Source organism: Alligator mississippiensis, chromosome 9 (assembly GCF_030867095.1).
Source record: "Alligator mississippiensis isolate rAllMis1 chromosome 9, rAllMis1, whole genome shotgun sequence".
In the NCBI taxonomy this organism is placed as follows: Eukaryota; Metazoa; Chordata; order Crocodylia; family Alligatoridae; genus Alligator; species Alligator mississippiensis.
The window spans coordinates 67017539-67035830 of NC_081832.1; the positions used below are offsets into that span (position 1 = coordinate 67017539).

Genomic DNA, 18292 nt, shown 5'->3' on the forward strand with positions numbered 1-18292 from the left:
ATTGTTGGTTTTCATAGCTGAGCACATGCTTCTTTTGGCAGCAGTTTAATGATAGACAGTGTTTTTATTTGCAGTTTTCTTGTATTCAAATGTAAGACAAGAGACTCTCCTTCCCCTGTTTTATATTTGAGTAAATATGGGAACTTAAATAAAACAGTTCTTGTGCAGGAACTTGATTAAAGTGAATTCTCTTTCATTACCAGAAAATGGGTGCCATTTTCAGGCTGGTAGACAGTTTGACCACCTGCAAGTTGTTTTTCCTTTTCTTTCCTTTTTTGGATCAGTTCTGCAAGCATTCAATAAAAGTTAACTTTAAAAACATTTATAATCACGAATACCAGAGATTTCAACAGAAGGACTGTATGCTTTATTTTTGTTTTGCTCTTATATCATGGAAGTATTCCAGCAATTTTATAGTTTTGGATGGTAATGTTATTTTTGGTGATTTACCTAATTCAATCTGTGGAAAGATTGGGGCTATTTTTACAATTGAGGAATGGGAAGAGATCTGAAAGACGTTGTTGGACAACTGTTGGAGACCCCTTGTTAGATTATGGTTGTAGATGAGTAGTTAGAGGGGATGTTACTGTAATTATAATTGTAAGTAGCATGACATAGATTGCATTTTATGTAAGTAATATTTTTTATTTTGTGGGAGGCAGTCCTACCAAATAAACTTTTGATGGGAAAGGTACCCTGAGAATCAAATCCTAGAAACCAGTATTAATATTGGGCTTTTTAGTAAGGAAGCCATACTGTGAAAGTATCTATCCTGAACAGAAAGCTATTAATTCTTTCTCATTTTCTTCCTCCAGATGTGAATCGAACCAGACAGAGTAAGATGATGTTTTATTTTTGCAATGAAAAGCTTTAGTATTTAAAACAAAATGGACAACTAATGTGTGTCCATTGGCATTGTCAAGATTATTAAGCAAATTTGGGTTTATATTTTAAAAAACATGCCTCTTCTGGTGGTATTGAAATAAAACACAGTGTCTCAGTACCCACCTTAATTCTGTTTTACAATATTTATTCATTTGTGCAGTAAGGTATTGTTCTTACAAGTGATGGCTTTTCCTTTATCATTGAAAGGGACACGATTATAAAATCTCTTCATTGACTATAAACCTGGCGGGTTAAGACTCAAAATATCAGAATTCTTCTTTATAAGGATTATTATAGTGGCTCAAATGCTTTAGACCTCAGCTCTGTACTCCCGCACATTGTGTGTACATGGATGGAAATGTGTTAGATGTTAGATTAGTCTATAGTTTAACTCTTGAAACAAGAAGTGTATATGAATAATTTCATGCTCTTTCCCCGCACCTTTCTTTAGTATGTTGAAAGATGACTTAAAACTCAGTAGCAGTGAAGACAGTGATGTTGAACAGGTAGGTTCCTTTAAGTACTGTACTAGTGTTTTAAGAAAGTTTAGAGGATGCTATGTGTGTCGTTAGTTTTTAAAAACATAAATCCATGGCTGGCTGCAAATCAAACTATCTTGTCAGCAGCAATTGACAGTTGAAAAGCAAACTTTTCAGAAGAACTTTATTGTTTTGGGAATACATAATATGTTTTTGTGGGAGTTATAATTTTGCCTTAGCCTCCCAAATTTCCTTATTTACCAATTTTGGATCTTTTTTGTCAGCTTAAAATGGATGTGAATGTACTCTGGAAGTCTAAGAGACAAGGAAACGTATGCAGAACTAATTTTTGTTCCCTATGTGGTACCCTGCCATTTTAGGATATGTTTTTTTTCTGCGTTAACCACATTGGGAAAAGAACATGGAGTATAATAACATCTCTGCACTTGAGTAGTTTAGGATCAGGGTGGTTTGTCCTAGTATGTACATATTTTTCATATCAGATTGTCTTTTTCTGTAGCTACTACTGTAATAGTATCTTTATTCTAGGGAGATTGGTTCCCTCTTAGTCAATATTAACTGTACATGTTGTCCTGAACCAGACACGCATCAACTTTTAATATAGCCCTTTTCTGGTAACTATGTGCACTACCACATAGTATTCCATGTAAATCTTTTCTTTTTGTTTCTACTCTTATCTTTTTGTTTCTAATTCCAGTTCATTTATTTTTTATCTAGAAAATTCTAATTAGGCATATTTTGCTTATTCCAAGGGAATATGAAGTAATGCTTTTAGTTGCTTAATATCCACTGCATTGGACAACTGAGAAATAGCATTGGTGAACTTTACAATATATCCCATCCCCAGTCAGAAAATGATACATGAAATAGGGCCATTAGGACACTTAGAGCTGTAGCAGGAATGCATAAGACTGGGGAAAGAACAGCTCTTGTTTGCTGTATGAAGGTAGAGAAAATCATTTACTGTGTGCTAATTCCCTATGAGTCTGAAGATAGTGTTATGAGGAGTTCACATCAGAGTTACTGTAGACGCTCAGTGTTTTTATATTCTAAAGCCTTAAATAGTCTTTGCAGTTTGATACAGAAGGGTACTAAAGTGCTGTTTTTTGTCTCCCTGTAGCACACGTGCTATGAAGAAACAATTTATCGAAGCTTTGTCCTCACTTTGCTTTACTCTTCTAATTGCAGGATTGTGATAAGACAGTGCCAAGGAGTACACCTGGAAGGTAGGCATTCACAGTTGATTTTGGTGCAGCAAGTGAAATAGTGACATTTGGTTTGATTTGACTGACACCATAGGCTTCTCACCTGCACTAACCCAGGACACAGTGGTGATTTTTTTAGTTGTCTCTTCTCTACAGTTTGTAGATAGTTATCAGCTAGAGAAAGAATAAAGGTCTAGTTTTATAACTGGTAACATTCCTAGACAACTTACTGTACTCAGTTATGTAGAATTATCTTAGATTAATTACAGAGCCTGTAATTTGATTTTTTTGTCCTATTGTAAGAAGGATTTAAGGGAAATGTGTATGTCTTTGATAGTATTCGTTATTTTACATTTTTATCTTCCTCAGTAATTCTGAACCTTCACAGCATAATAGTGAAGGAGCGGATAACTCCAGGGATGACTCAAGCAGCCATAGTGGATCTGAAAGCAGTTCTGGATCTGACTCGGAAAGTGAAAGTAGTTCCAGTGACAGTGAGGCTAATGAGCCATCACAGAGTGCATCCCCAGAGGTAGGATTCATTACATCTTCAGTTATAATCTAGCTCCAATAGCGTTTGAACATCACAGTCTGAGGACTGATTCTGTTCTGAGAATGGAGTAGCAGTTTGAGAGGAGCTAATTTAGCCTTACTTTAAAAGAAAATTTGACACACTTTTTGATTATTCTTAAAATTAATTCCATGTGCATCAGTAGCAGTTTGTCAGGTAAGCTAAGTAAATTGCTCATTTAATTTGCAGCAAGCACGGGCTGCTTACAGATGTGGGAAAAAATCAGTAGTTTACTTTCAGCTCAGCATGCCCCTGTGCTGAGCACAGCGCATGCCTAAAAGAAGCATTGCATTAGTTTGACCCAGCTCTTCAGTATCTGTATAGTTCGGGCACTTTAGTAGGGTTTTTTGACTCTTTTATCTAATAGCTGTTTCAATCAGCTATTAGATAAAGTACTAAAAAGCCCTGCTGAAGCTCCTAATCTATGCAGACACCGGGGCAAACTAATGCATTTCCTCTTCCAGTAAAGCACTGTTTTGTTTTGGGGTTTTTTCATGTCTATCAGTGCCTTCAGTGCTTATCTTTGAAGTGAGTTCCCTACCACATGACTCTGAGCCCAGGAGTTAAGCATGCCTTCATAATAATGTTATGAATTGATAAAGATAGCTTGAAACATGGCATGCTGTAGCTTCAGTTCAGTTGATAAAGTTATGCTGTAGTCTACTCAGGGAAGTGGGGGGAGGAAGGGACATAAAACACAGTAGAGAAATTAATTTGCTTCACTGCACTTGGGGCAACAACAGGCATAGTGCCTCCTTTCAACCACTGCCAGTAGGCAGTTGTCAAGTCTCTCTGATACTCATCCTCTGCAGGTGAAGGAATAAGAAGCTGTAGCTTACACAGTGGCTTCCATGAATTGTACTTTGTTCAGTAGCAGTCAGCCTTCTGCGTCACCGTTACTTTGGTATACAATACAGCATCGCTATTCTGGGGGGGAAAAGAGAAAAATCTATCTAATACTTCCCTATCTCCTTTTTAGCCTGAACCACCACCAACAAACAAGTGGCAACTCGACAACTGGCTGAACAAAGTGAATCCGCATAAAGTTTCACCAGCATCTTCTGTGGACAGTAATATCCCCTCTTCACAAGGTTACAAAAAAGAGGGGAGAGATCAGGGCACAGGGAGTGGTTATGCTGATCAAGGTGGGCCCAAGGATTCCATTTCTTCCACTCCTGGGAGAGATTCCAAAACTACCCAAAAAGGATCAGAGAGCAGTCGCGGCAGGCTGAAGTCACCTGCACAGAGTGATAGTGTGACACAGAGGAGAACTGTAGGTAAAAAACAGCCCAAGAAAGCAGAAAAGGCAGCTGTAGAAGAGCCCAGAGGGGGTCTTAAAATAGAAAGTGAAACACCAGTAGACATGGCAAAAAACATGCCCTCAAACAGGCATAAGGCAGCCACAAAAGGTTCCAGAAAACCCAACATAAAGAAAGAACCCAAATCTTCTCCTCGACCTACAGCAGAGAAAAAGAAATACAAGCCTTCAAGCAAACCATCCCAGAAATCCAGGGAATTCATAGAAACAGATACCTCATCCTCTGATTCTGATGAAAATGAGAGCCTGCCTCCTTCCTCACAAACCCCCAAGTACTCTGAGAGCAATAGGACTCCAGTTAAATCTTCCATGGAGGAGGATGAGGGCTTTTATCGGCCAAGAATATTCTCTCCTATGGAAGAGAAAGAACTTCTTTCACCGCTCAGTGATCCTGATGAAAGGTACCCACTTGTTGTGAAGATCGACCTGAGCCTCTTATCTAGAATACCAGGGAAGCCTTACAAGGATGCTGATCCACCCAAAGTTGAGAAGAAAAGTGTGCCGGAGAAGCAGACAAAAGAGTCCCAGAAACAACCTTCTGACAAAAATTCCACCAAGGGCAAAAGGAAGCATAAGGTAGGTGATCTTTTCATTCATTTAAAAAAATGTCTGTATTCTCAGTCTCTTGATGACTTGCTAGTGGGGTGAGATGTATAGCCACAAAGCAGAGAGAGTGCCCAGTTCTAATGACCCCTGTGCTTGATTTAAGTGGTGGTGCAGATTCGCTCCCGTGTCTAGACAGAAGAAGATGACTGATCAGGCTCCTATTGAAGACAGTAAACAGTCCTTTCTTAGTGACTCCAGCTCTGGCACTGGTGGGTCAATTAATGGGTTGGCCAGAAATGTATTGTAGTAGCCTTTTTTGACTGGTCATGCTTTCAGTTATAAAGAGAATGCAGGAATCTTTGAGGTCACTACAGTCAATACATATTAATGGAAAAACTGATTACAGGCATTCAAGTTAGAAAACATGGTAAGAAGTCAACAGTAATACTATTTCAGCCTGAGTGACAATATTCTGACTTGGCGGAAGGGTGGAATGGGTAATCTAATTTCTGTGTTCTGCCATTTTGTAAAGTGAAATAGTCTCAGGACTGTGAAGACTAGATTTGGGGGCTGGTGTTCGAAACTAGATTGCTCTGTGGAATATGTGGAAATGCAGCCCAAGTAACGTATGACTTTTTTTTGAGGAATCGCTAGTAAAACTGTCAGCCCAAACAGTAAGTTTCTGTCCCATCCTTGCCTAGGTTCCCAGCATCTTCTAGCTTTGGTTCTGGGGATCCATCAAAATATTGGTCACAGATCACGTGACTTTCCTGTGACCAAAAATGACTAGATAATGCCACTGTTCCTGGTTGGCATTATAAAAGCTTCTGGAAGTCCTTTATTCTCAGACTTTTTTCCCTCAATGCACCCTTTTGTAATTTTTCATAATTAAGAGGTACCCTGGCTGAGAACCCCTCCTGCTGGGCCCAGGAGCATGGGAGGAGGAGGAGGGATGGGAGGCAAGCTGGGCTGAAAAGTGAAGTCCTGTACATCTGCGTATGTACATGCATAGCACACTGCTGAGAGTATGGGGGCTGACTTTGGAGCTGCTAGGGGCGGAGAGCAGCTGCCGGGCACTGCTCATCTGTGGGATGCTGAGGTGCCTGGCACTAGGAGAGAGGAGGAGTGATCACTTACCTGCTGGCACAGGGGCTGGGCATCACAGCAGTCTTGGAAGGATAGCAAGGCACCTTGGTTGAGAATTGCTTACGTAAACCAAGTTCCCTGCTGCAATCAAAGTGGTTTCCAGCCATTCCTGGAAAAGTGAGACTTGATATTTTGTCATAAAAAAGGGATTCCTTTACACTGATTCCAGTTTTCTGTGGTCTGGGTAAAATAAGTAATCTAAAGCAGGACGGAGAATGTATCTGTAGGACAGCAATAACACCAACCGCATGGGAATATTGGTTTATATTTGTGAAGCACTATTACCCAAAATAGCTGTGCTTAGATGGAATAGAAATAGATAGAAATAACTGTACTTAGATGTGTGGAGCAGAAGGTTTTGTTGGGACTAGTTAAACTTATCCCAAAGAAGAGACTCATCATTAACTGTGCTGATGTCTGGTACCATGGTGGACATGAATTTATGAAGTGAGTGAAACAGAAGCTGTTTTTCACCTGATAATAAGGTTCTCATGTGCCTGGGTAAAGTTGTGCAGTATTCACTTCAGAAATCAGTTGACAGGTATCAGCTGTTAAAGAGGTTTGTCTTTTTGCTCTTTTGATACTGGGTTGCAACAGTTTTGTAGGCAAAAAAGTCTTTGCTTTCTGGTCTAGGCAATACTACAATAAGCTTATTGAGAACAGGATTCCAAAGAATGGTGTCACTTATTAGCATTAGTAGAAATTTACCTTCAGAATTTCTTGATTTTTACAGCCCTATTTTTAGCCAACAGCTACTCTATCAAAAGCTAAACTTAGAAATGTTTAACGAAGTTCCAGATTTTAATCTTTTCTGCAACTGAGAACACATCCTATTATGTTTGGTTGTGTATCTAAAAACAGAATCCATTTCCTCCAGTCTTACTGAACCCTTCTGGCAAACCTTAATGTCAGCATGATGAAGTGTTAGATCTTTTTTTCTTTTTTAAAGTGGAGTAATCTTAGTTTTCCTTTTAAATAGTTTGGTAAATTCAGCCATATATAATTTCTTGCTCTACTTCTTTTTACATCCATTACTCACTTGTGCCTTTTGCTTGGGCCAATTGATCCCATGCTGGTCTGTCTCCTCGTGGTGTAGGCTAGATTGTTCTATCCTATGTATTGCAAACAGGCCACGTCTACACAAGATGCTGACTGCGTGGTCGCATCACATGGCAGAAAGTGTAACGTGACGTGATTGCGCAGTCAGCGTCTTGTGTTAGATGTAGCCACAGTGTGCTGAATTGTTCTGAAAATGTAAATCATTACCAAGGGCAAGTAACCTGTAAATTTGAAACTGTCCCAATAGATTTCTGCTAATGTTACTCAGAATGATGATGACAACAGAGCCAGTGAAAGCAAGAAAACTAAACTGGAAGAAAAGGCTTCATCAGGCCACAAGATCTCCAGCAGCAGAGAGTGAGTATCTGTCTTACCCTTGCGCCTCTGTGATACCTGTCTAACCGCTCTGAAATACCAGAGCATAATCCAAAACTTAATTTAATTGTTGTTGATTATTTGGAGATTTTCGGAGCGGCTCTGTAATTGACATGCAGTTTTTGCTAGGAGTATACTTATTCTTGGTGGTGTTTATTTTGATGGTACAGGACTGAATATGTTTAAGATTAGCATAAAAAGTGTATGTTAATTCTAGATCTACATCAAAGAATCTATTGCTATGTAAATAGTTGTCCCATTTGCCTTCCTTTCCCAAGTGAAAAATAAGTTAGGAAGTAGGATTTTTGCTGTGGTGGTGACAGTGATAGCCCTTCAGAGGTTAAGGTAGAAGTGGGAATCCTAGAGGGATGAACTGAGGTAGCTTTCCCTTTTCGTGGAACACATAGCGCACATTCTGTTTTCTTCGTCTAGGAGCTCTGAGCAAAGTCTTACTTTGCTTCAGTAGACAGGCTGGCGCTATCAATTAGCCTCTCAGGTCATAAATGTTTGTTCTTGTGAGTAGTATTATAGGGATGTGGCTTTCTAGCTGGAACCCGTCTACTTCCTTTTCAAGTCAGAACAAGAATCAAATGGTAAAAAACAAGCTCAGTCTGGTTTGCCAAAAGCCAGTCATTAGAGTTAAGAAATGAAGAATAATTATCCCTTTCTGCAGACTAAGTTGAAGCAACTCTAACTGTTCTAGCAAACAAAATTTGATCTTTTTATTTTGTACAGGTCTTCAAAGCAAGGTGCGGTTAAAGAGAAGGATCTGCTACCTTCTCCTGCAGCCCCAGTCCCTCAGAAAGATCCCAAGCAAGAACATGGATCCCGGAAAAGAACAGTCAGTCAATCATCTTCATTAAAATCAAGCAGCAACAGTAATAAGGAGAGTAGCAGCAGTAGTAAAAGTAACTCTTCCTCATCCAAACAAAAAAAGACAGAAGGGAAAAGTTCTAGCAATTCCAAGGAAGCCAAGGTAAGGGGTTCCTGTTTCTCTGCTTTGCACTTTGACACAGCTCTGTAAATAAAGCTAGTAGGGTTTGTCTTCACACTTAAATGTGCATTAAAAACTAAATTAAACTTGTGCCTTCTAATAGTGCCCAAGCTACAGGTCATAAAGAAGAATGCAAATGGAAAATAACTTGGTAGCTATTTAATGGAAAGCCAGTATCTACTCAAGCCAGAATATTAATAATAGAGTGCAAATGTGTAAAGTGCTTTTCTAATTACAGAAGTTACTTATTGGCAGTCAAATCTATTTCAAATGGTTCCACAGAATCATAGAAAACGAAGGTTGGAAGGGAAGTTATCTAGTCCAATCCCTTGCTCAAAACAGGACCATTCCCAACTAGCTCATCCCAGCCAAAGCTTTGTCTAGCTGGGTCTTAAAAACCTTACAACATTTCTTACAAAGTTGCTTGTATAAAATTAAAACAAGTAGTAATATGGTACTTACAGTTAAAACTTGAGTACAGTGAATTATTTATTTCCTGACTATAAAGGAATAGTTTAAATCAGTTCTCTTGGGCTTGGGACATACATTACGCATAAACCAGTTTAAGTGATCAGAAACTGGTTTAAACCTATAACAGAACAGAAGTTCAGTGCACATAAACCAGTTTCAAAATGGCTGAAACCAATTTGAGATAAACTTGGTTGAATGTAGTATCGGACTCAACTGATCGAGCTCAAAACGGTTTATGCAACTTCTGTCCCAGCCCCCTTCCTGGTTTAAGTTTAAACCAGAGTTCCCCAGCATTCTGGCATGCTCTCTGGGCTGGGCTCTCCGGGACAGGCAGGGGTGGGTGTCTGGCCAGAGGCTGGCCCCAGAAGGGAGCAGGGAAGAGGTTATTTCCCAACCCTTCCCCACCCCACTCCCGTCCCACCAGTACTGGCCTACATGTCTCACCTGGCTGCTCCAGCAGTAGGGGTGTGGCCAGCCCCAGCAGTAGCTTAGAGTGAACTGGCAAGGGAGGGATTTAATTCCCCCCACCTGTCCCATTGGCACAGACCAGAGCCGGTGTCTTCCTGGCATTCCTCCCTCGCCACTGCAGCGGCGGGGTGGGGCCTCCAAATGCTGGCTGGCATGGCCCCTGAGGCAGAGGAAAGGTTATTCCCCTCGTGCCCCCAGGGGACCACAACGGGGTCTGCCCACCCTGACTGCTGCTTGCTCCCTGTGTGGGACAAGCAGCAAGCACCCCTATCATGGTGTCCTAGAGCATGAGCCTCTTCCCAGCAGGGGGGCTGCGCTATTGGGCGGGGAGAGCTGCTGCAGATTGTGCGAGGCAAGCGGCAGCAGCACTAGGGGGGTGATGGCCTCGTCTGAGCCCCAGTGCAGCCTCCTGCCCCACGCAGTCCGCAGTAGCTCTGACCCCCACTTGTGGCCCTCCCACTGGGAAGAGGCTTGTGCTTCCCAGACACCAGGACAGGCTACTGCCCCATCAGGGCCCTGACCCCTCGCTGCTCCAGCAGCAGGGTTGGGGACCTGGCTGGAGGCCGGCCAGCACAGCCCCTAGGCGGGGGGCAGGGAGAAGCATTTCCACCCCTCATCCAGCATCTGGCAAAGGGGGCAGGAGGGGGCTTATCCTGCCACTTGCCCTACACAGGGAGCAAGTGGGAGTCAGGGTAGGCAGATCCTGGCTGTGGTTCTCCAGGGGCATTGGGAGTAGAGGGGGGAATAACCTTCCTCCCTGCCCCCTCTGTCTAATGGGCCCTGCTGGCTGGTGTTTGGCTGCCCTGCCCAACCACTGCAGAAGCAAGGGGGGGAGTGCCCAGCGGACCCTGGCTCAGGTCCTGCCGGTGGGACAGGGAGGGGGGAATTTAACCCCCTCCTTGGCCAGTTCACGCTAAGCTACTGCTGGGGCTGGCCACACTCTTCCCCCTCCCTCCCCCCCCCACCACATCCCTGCAGCCAAGAACTGCTCTAGTGCTCTCCAGCTCCTGACCTGAGCCACTGCAGGCATGTACCTGCATTTCATGAACGTCTGTTTACTTGCAAACTGGTTCAGACTAGGCAGGTTAGACTGACCTGCAAGGATTGAATCAATTCATGCTCCATCTTTTTGAGTGTCTGTCCCTAGCCATGAGGCTTTGTTAGGCTCTAGGCCCTGTCAGAGGCCTACAAGGCTAGTCTCACTCACTCATTCTGACAGCCAACCCAGGATAGTCCTAGTTACTGTAGTCCAGAAATGTAAAAGGGTCAGTCAGAGGAGAAAAAGGGGATGAAAAGGGAGGCTACTGTAAGGAAAATTCTTTAAAAACACCTATTTCAGAAGGATATTGTTTCAAGACTGAATTTGGGAAAATGGGTCTTGAGGTAAAAATTAAGGTCAAATCCAGGAAGAAGATGGATTGTACTTGAGAAACTAAGTCCTTTGGTAGATTTTACATTTATTGTGCCATTACAGTTAACGCGCAACATACATTCAACAAATTTATTGCACCATAAAATGACAGATCAGCCACAAAGGTGTTCCCCATTAAATATTCCATTAATGTTCCACAATAAATATCTTTGTGGCTGGTTTCTATGGTGCTTTAATTTGAACATCTTGCATGTTAAGCCTTGCTGTGCAACCTGCAGGTGGGACTGCATGTCAAGGCTGGAAAGGTGCTGATGCGAGGGAAGCCCAACGGTTGGGGTCAAGTACTAGGTGGCTGTGTCTTGGATTCAGGGGCTGTCCTGATGATCAGTTGAGATCAGGCAGGGGGTAGCCCAAACTCCCGATGCTAGACTTCCTGGGCATCAGCAGTCACGTGACTGGGATATGAAGAATTTTATGCCTGATTATTACTGATACCTGCACTGTCAAGTAGCAAGACTTCTTTTTTACCAAAGCAAACCTGGCTGCTTTAATCCATAGGGCTATGGAGTGCATCAGGGGATGTTGGTGCAAGCCTGTCTTGAGTCATGTGCAACATACAAGTGAAAACCTGATAGTCATGGTAGATGTAATGTACGGTGCTTTAGTTTACAGACCCACTTAACTGCAGATCTCAGTGATGCTTGAGAAATGTTTTGAAGTTATGTCAAAAACTAATATCATGAGAATCGATTTTCAGGATGAAGTAGTAAATGGATGTAGGAGTAGAGTAACAGAACTTGATCAGAATAGGGAATGACTGGAATATATAAACTAAGAGTGCAGCCACATTATCTCAGTGCTAACTTCATCATCTATTATGAGCCACGTAGGGTTCAATTGGTGAGTGTCAGCATGGGAATCTTTCAGGGAATTTGTAGGCAAATTGACATTATCGGCAATTGGCCTTTTTTGGCTGATGTGGCCAGTAGTGTCGCCAATAAATGCCGCATGCATGCATACATGCAGCTCAAGCATGTACACAGCCAGCCCAGTGGCTTGGAGAGCGGCATCCAGCTGGTAAGTGTTGTAGAGGGAAGTTGGAGGGGGTGTGCAGATCAAAGCCTCTATGGTAAGAAAGGGAGTGGGGCTGGGGCAGGCACTGCCCAGCTGGGGTGGGGTGGGGCATCAGACAGAGCTGTGAGCAGCTTGTCTGGCGGGGCGTGGGAGGCGGGCAGCCACTGCATGCCGCCGCCGCCCCCCCCCCCCCCCCCCCCAGCTGCTGCATAGCCCAAGTGCAGCCCTGGCCCAGCCCCCTCGCGCCCCCAACCCCTCCCCTGCTGGGAAAAGCCTGGTTCTGGCCCCAGCTCACAGCAGCAGTCCGCCTTTGCCCCATGCACAGATCCGGGGGGAACGTGCCCCTGATGCCACCCCAGGGGGTGCACGCAGTGGCGGGAGCCCACCCGCCCGCCCGCGCACCCCCCCCCCATGCTCCTTCCCTCCCCAACGCTTACCAGCTGGACGCCGCTCTCCAAGCTGCCAGGCTACATATTGGCAATTGCATCAGTATTGGCCAATATGGCTCATTAATCATTAATAATCAGCCATCGGTATTGGCCAATAAAATATTTATCGGTGCACCCCTAGAAAAAAATAATTCAGGATCCTAGGAATCCAGACTTGCTGGAAACAATTTGCTGGTCTTGAATATAGGGAACCAAGTGACTTCTAATATCATAGAGCATATTCATCATCTTCCCCCTTCATTTGCTGTGTCATATTTTGCTGAAGCTGTATGATTTTGAGGATAGGGCTGAAATGCCTCTATGAAGGGACGCTGAGTTTTTGAGAAATAAAAATAGGACCCCTAACCTGATCCTCTATAGCAATTAAAACGTTGGGGGTGGGGGACGTGATTCTTGCTAAAAGAAATGGGAACGTAGTAAATAATTTGCTTCACTTTGTTGGTGGGATAGGAAAAGCAGGGTTCTGACAATTATTGCAAAGCATAGGGAAGGGGACTACAGTTGTGCTAGCAACCTTTGACTAGATCCTTTGCTCTGGCAGAGATCCAGTTATTGTGACAAGCTTGTTAGAAAGCCTATTACAGTATTGTTTTTCTATCTGGCTTTGCTCCAGTGTATGATGATGATGAAGCATTGTTAAGGGGAGAGGCCCTGAAAGCCAAGACAATGTACATCTGGTAATTGTGAATGGGAATTAGCTTCAAGAAAACTGATCTTCTAGGTTTCATTTAATAAACATGTGGCTGCAGGAGGAACTTTAAAACTTCAGCTGCTTTTATATTTACTACCTGGCTATTTTTTCCCACTCCTCAGGAAAAGGTTCTAAACAATTCATCAAACTGCCCTCCTGCATCTACTCCAGCTACAGAGAGCTCCAAGTCCCGAAGAGCGAAGCTTGTCTTTGATGAGAGGTGAGAGCAGTAAAAGGTGCTCTGCACATTACTTTTCCTCTTCCTTTCAGAGGGATGCTAATTTCAGTGTGTAACTCCTACAAATGTATACCTTCTTCCCTGTAGATAGGGTTGTTCTTTGCCATACAGAAGTGTTGTGAAAATGCTCTCTTTTGACCTGGAGACCTGCATTCTGTTCCTGTATCAGTGTGGCTGTCTGACACGCGTGTCTCTTATTTGGAAAATAGTTCAGTCACTAGGAAGGAAGGAAGGAAGGAACACTGCATTCCTGCTCAGCATGAGAAGAGCAAACAGTGGACTTGGCCAGTATGTGGTTGTCCCTGTCTGTCTGTTTTTAGAAATGCTGACTATCCCACAACAGCCTAGCAGACCAATGCTGCTGCCAGCCTATTCTTTCTGCACTGTTAGCTTTCGCTGCAGTCAGTGGCTGCTGTCATTCATTAAAGAGGGATGTCTTGATTCTGGAATTGCCTTGCTTTTACAAGAGCAGGAATGTGGAGTCATTTCATCCTCTGCTATCAAAATATTTTGATGAGAACACAAATTATTAAATATATGTCCAAATGAATGAATTCCCCTCATTATAGAATAAGGCCTTAATGTTTCATTTAGATATTTCGCTGTCCCTTACAGGTGTTCTTTTTTACTTTTAATCAGCTAATTCAAGGCTGTCTTAAAACTGTGTTCCCTGGATGAAATACGTTTTTAGAAGCAAACTGTATTCCTTGCCCATATAAAAAGAGCAGGCTATTCAGAGCCATATGGAAATAAGCAATCCAAGTTCAGAGTGTGTCATCTTCTGTGTGCATTCACAGACAAACTCAGTTGCAATAGACTTAAAGTTTAGCATATATATCAGTAATTTAGAGTAAACTATATTTGGAGGGATAGGGGTTGTAATTATCCCTAAATAAAATGTTAAAGCCAGAAAATTGAATTTAGGGCAAACTTAAGAAAAACTTAAGAAATATATATTAAGGTACGGAAAAGCACAAGTTCACTTAAACATCTGTCTTGTGATGTGACATTGTGTATTTAGTTTTTGTGCTCCTAAGCCCAATTGAACTGGTTTTTATGGATACAGTAGGTTCCCCACCCCCCTTTCTCATATGTTGTTAACTGGTACTTCCATAATGTATGAGAGTCACTTAAGTGGGGTGTTAATAAAATGTTGACTTGAAATGAAACACAGTTTATTCAATGCTTACTAATTTGCGTAAAACAGGAGAAAGATTAAGTCAACCTACTAGTGTGTTTGGAAAGGTTTTATTCAATCAGCCTGTAACTACAATGTAAAAATGTGCAATTAAGCCTCTTTGGAACCTTCATTAGGTCATGAAGCCACTTAATTTTAAGGTCAACTATAATAATTTTTAAATCAATGTCTGAACATCTTAATTTTGTTTTTAACATTTCACATCTACTAATGTGAACCTTTGCCATACAGATAGTAAGTTATACACTTGCATATTATGACAGATAGCTTGTTCATTGGTATAATCCTTCATATGTAGTTTTTTTGGTATGCAGTACAGTGAAGTGAGTTGGACAAATCTAGTGACAGTTATTAACAGTCTCAAACTATTGTGAGAGCACTGGAGGAAAAGAGCGTTTTTACACGTTGAAAGGGCTTTATGACACTCTGCATCCTGTAATTTAAGGTAGGGAGAAAAAGTCGAACCAAAGGATACCAAAGTTATGAAGCTTGACACCTAGAAGAGCTTGTGAAATGGGTTTTATTCAACACATTTATTTCTTTATTGTAGGTCTTACTCAGCTGATCACTACTTACAGGAAGCAAAGAAGTTAAAGCATAATGCAGATGCACTGGTAAGCAGAACTGAAAATGTTTGTCAAGTGGTTGCACATAATGCTGGATTGGGGTAGTTCCTTTGGTTCGGTGTTCTTCTCAGTTACTGTTATTCTTCCCCCCTTCCCTATATTTTTGTTTCTAAAGATATAATTCTCTTCAGTCTGACAGATTCGAGAAAGCAGTTTACTACCTTGATGCTGTAGTGTCGTTCATCGAATGTGGGAATGCATTGGAGAAAAATGCTCAGGAATCCAAGTCCCCGTTCCCTATGTATTCAGAAACTGTGGAATTAATCAAGTAAGCAATTAACAATAAAGTCTGGGGGTTAGAGTTTGGTCTTTATTCTTTTTTTTTTTTTTTTTTTTAATTAATCTCTCATCGGTAAAATGGGTAAAATTTCCCTATCTCTTCCATATGTTTAAAGCAAACCATATGTTTTGCCCAAACATTTGGATGTTTTCATCTAGGGGATTGTAATGTCCACTACAAAACATGATGTAAAAGTAAAAATATTTCTATAATCATCTCATCCAGATGTTTGATAAACCATCAAAAATAGATCTCTGGCACTAAAAATTAATAGGTTTCTTAAAAGACCATTAAATGAGAAATGCCAGCTGATGAAAATATAAAGCTTTGTTTTGTTGCTATCATTTACTTGATGTCTTTGTTTGCAGATACACTATGAAACTGAAGAATTACTTAGCACCAGATGCTACAGCTGCAGATAAAAGGCTAGCAGTGCTTTGGTACGTGTGCTTTAGGTTTAGTAAAACATCTTGAGTCAAATTAGTGAGTGTTTTATGTGTGAAGTTACTGCCTATAGTATTGTAGTTAAAGATTGAGGGTATGTAAGGTTCTCATTTAACCTTAGCCAGTGAGAGCTGGAATAACTTCTCTCCTGTAGTATTGCCATTGACCACCTTCTGTTTCTAATATAATTAGGGAATAAAGCTGATATATCTGGGATAGAATTGGTTTTAGTTTAGGTGTGTTAGTCTTGCTAGTGAGATGCTATCAGGAGAGCAAGAGCTTAATACTGCTTCTTACATACAGACGTAATGAGAAATTAACAGTCTTCTAATATTTTGTTTGAAATATGATTTCCTTGATGTGATGTCTGTTCCAGCAATGGATAAGGCAGGCATATTAAAGGAATGTGCTGTTTAGAAGAGACGGAGCTTTGGACTATTTAATAATTTCATACTCTTTAATATTAATTTTAGTAGTATTAGGCTGTGGTTATGAAATCTTAAGCAGCAGTGTCTGCAGCTTTGTGCCTCTAGTCTCTTAATTGGAAGTAAGATTTTTCTAGTGGTGACAAACTGATGATACTGCTATCAAGTTAAATGTATACAGGTACTCCTCACTTAACGACTGAGTTCCGTTCCTGCGACTCGGTTGTTAAGCGAATTGGTCAATAAGCGAGGAGCCGCTCTGAGCAGCAAAGTGCTCCCTGCAGGACCGTTGTCGCGTGGGGCCGGGGGCATCGCGCCTGCAGGCAGGTGGGAGCCGGCGGAGCTGCCGCTGCCCCAGCAAGGAAAGCCCGCTCTGTGCGCCCCGTCCCGCCTGGGCCACGAGCGCGGGAGCTGTCCACCCCACCGTGCTGAACACAATACAGGTGTACTGTACTCCTCACTTAACGACCTACCTGCTCGGAGTACCGACTGCTCGGAGTACCGACTGCTGGTCGTAAGTCCGCGCGGTCGTTAAACAGGTAGGTCGTTAAGTGAGGAGTACCTGTATTCCATTGTCATTGCAACACCACTTGGGAGCTGAAATTTTCATAGGATACAGTGGTTGCATTAACTACTGTAGTTACTCTTTTGGAAGCAGAGATCAAATTACTGCTTATTAGATCAAGGGCCGCTAGCATCGATTTTGAGCTTTTACCTTGTAAAGGTAGCCTTGAAACTAAACTGCACCTTGAAAGAAGCTATAGCAGAAAGCTCAGGGAGTTCATAGATCTTATCCTGTGCCCACTCACTGATTATCTGAAGTTTCAAGTACAACCCAACAATCATCGTGCTACCTTTCCAGAGTTCTTTAGGAGAGCTTACCAATTTGTTGTGGAGATGGAAAAGAGAGTGGGAAAATGCAGGATTAGACTTCGGATGTGTTGATTGTGTTTATGGCCTTTTATTCATTTATTTGCTAACATGGGAGGTAATTGAGTTGTATTCAGAGCTCAGTGTGCAGGACCGGTGATGTAAGAAAAACCAAGGAAGGCTATGTGACTGAAACCTTGCACCTCAAGCTGAATCTATATATTTATTTTTTGGGGCAAGTTAAACAATTTTACCAAAAATCAATAATAATGATAACTCCAGTGAAATCAAGTGCATATGTATTAAACACCATGCAGTTGTTTACCTGCATTATTGAATTGTAGTAAGCAGTTTCATTATAAATGTGTTACCATTTGTCTTTGACTAGTCTTCGATGCCAGTCCCTGTTATACTTACGGCTTTTCAAGCTGAAGAAGGAGAGTGCATTGAAATACTCCAAGACATTGACTGAACATCTAAAGGTAAACACTTTCTGCCTATTGCCAATAACAACTACAGAAAGTTGGAACTCCATGGCGCTCAGAATTTCTAGGACCTGGTTTTTCAAACCTGTGTACCCTGTTTGGAAATATAACCCTTCAGGCACACTCATGTCCTGTGTTCTGAAACTGGGAGACAAGGTTCTTTGGGTGGATCTGATATCTTTTATTAGACGATTCACCCAAAGAACCTTGTCTGCCTATGTCCTTGGACCAACACAGCTACAACCTACGCTCCTGTGTTCTAAAGCTTTAATTTGTTACTGGGAAAGATGGCTACTTCCAGCGCAAGCAAGATAGTCGCAACTCTGCTGGTCCTAGCATTATTAGCCTCCATTTATGATGATTGTATCTAGCTTTTAGTCTGCTTCTATGAATAAAAAATTCAGTGAGCTTCAAAGAGAATTAAAAGCATCTTCCTAGCTGGTATTAAAAACTGGAACTTTTTTTCATATATAAACCTAAGGGAATTCTGTGTCTAGTGATACATCTTATGGCTTTAGGGGCTGGTATTGGAACGAAACGCATCAACCAGTGACTTCACCAGACTTCTCATGGCAGCACTATTAGACCCAAGTTCTAATTCC

The 18292-nt window shown here is 41.9% G+C and overlaps 1 protein-coding gene across 2 annotated transcripts in view; it reads left to right on the top strand.

Moving 5' to 3' along the window:
• The window catches only part of AFF4 (ALF transcription elongation factor 4), an 82534-nt gene that overhangs the window by 55704 nt on the left and 8538 nt on the right, over positions 1–18292 (top strand). For both annotated transcript variants that reach the window (XM_014597598.3, XM_059733533.1), the window contains 12 exons: positions 816–836; positions 1337–1391; positions 2574–2611; positions 2960–3122; positions 4141–5055; positions 7478–7587; positions 8341–8581; positions 13247–13344; positions 15111–15174; positions 15318–15454; positions 15835–15906; positions 17594–17687. In XM_014597598.3, coding sequence (XP_014453084.1) covers positions 816–836; positions 1337–1391; positions 2574–2611; positions 2960–3122; positions 4141–5055; positions 7478–7587; positions 8341–8581; positions 13247–13344; positions 15111–15174; positions 15318–15454; positions 15835–15906; positions 17594–17687 — 2008 coding nt within the window. The remainder of the gene's footprint in view (positions 1–815; positions 837–1336; positions 1392–2573; positions 2612–2959; positions 3123–4140; positions 5056–7477; positions 7588–8340; positions 8582–13246; positions 13345–15110; positions 15175–15317; positions 15455–15834; positions 15907–17593; positions 17688–18292) is intronic.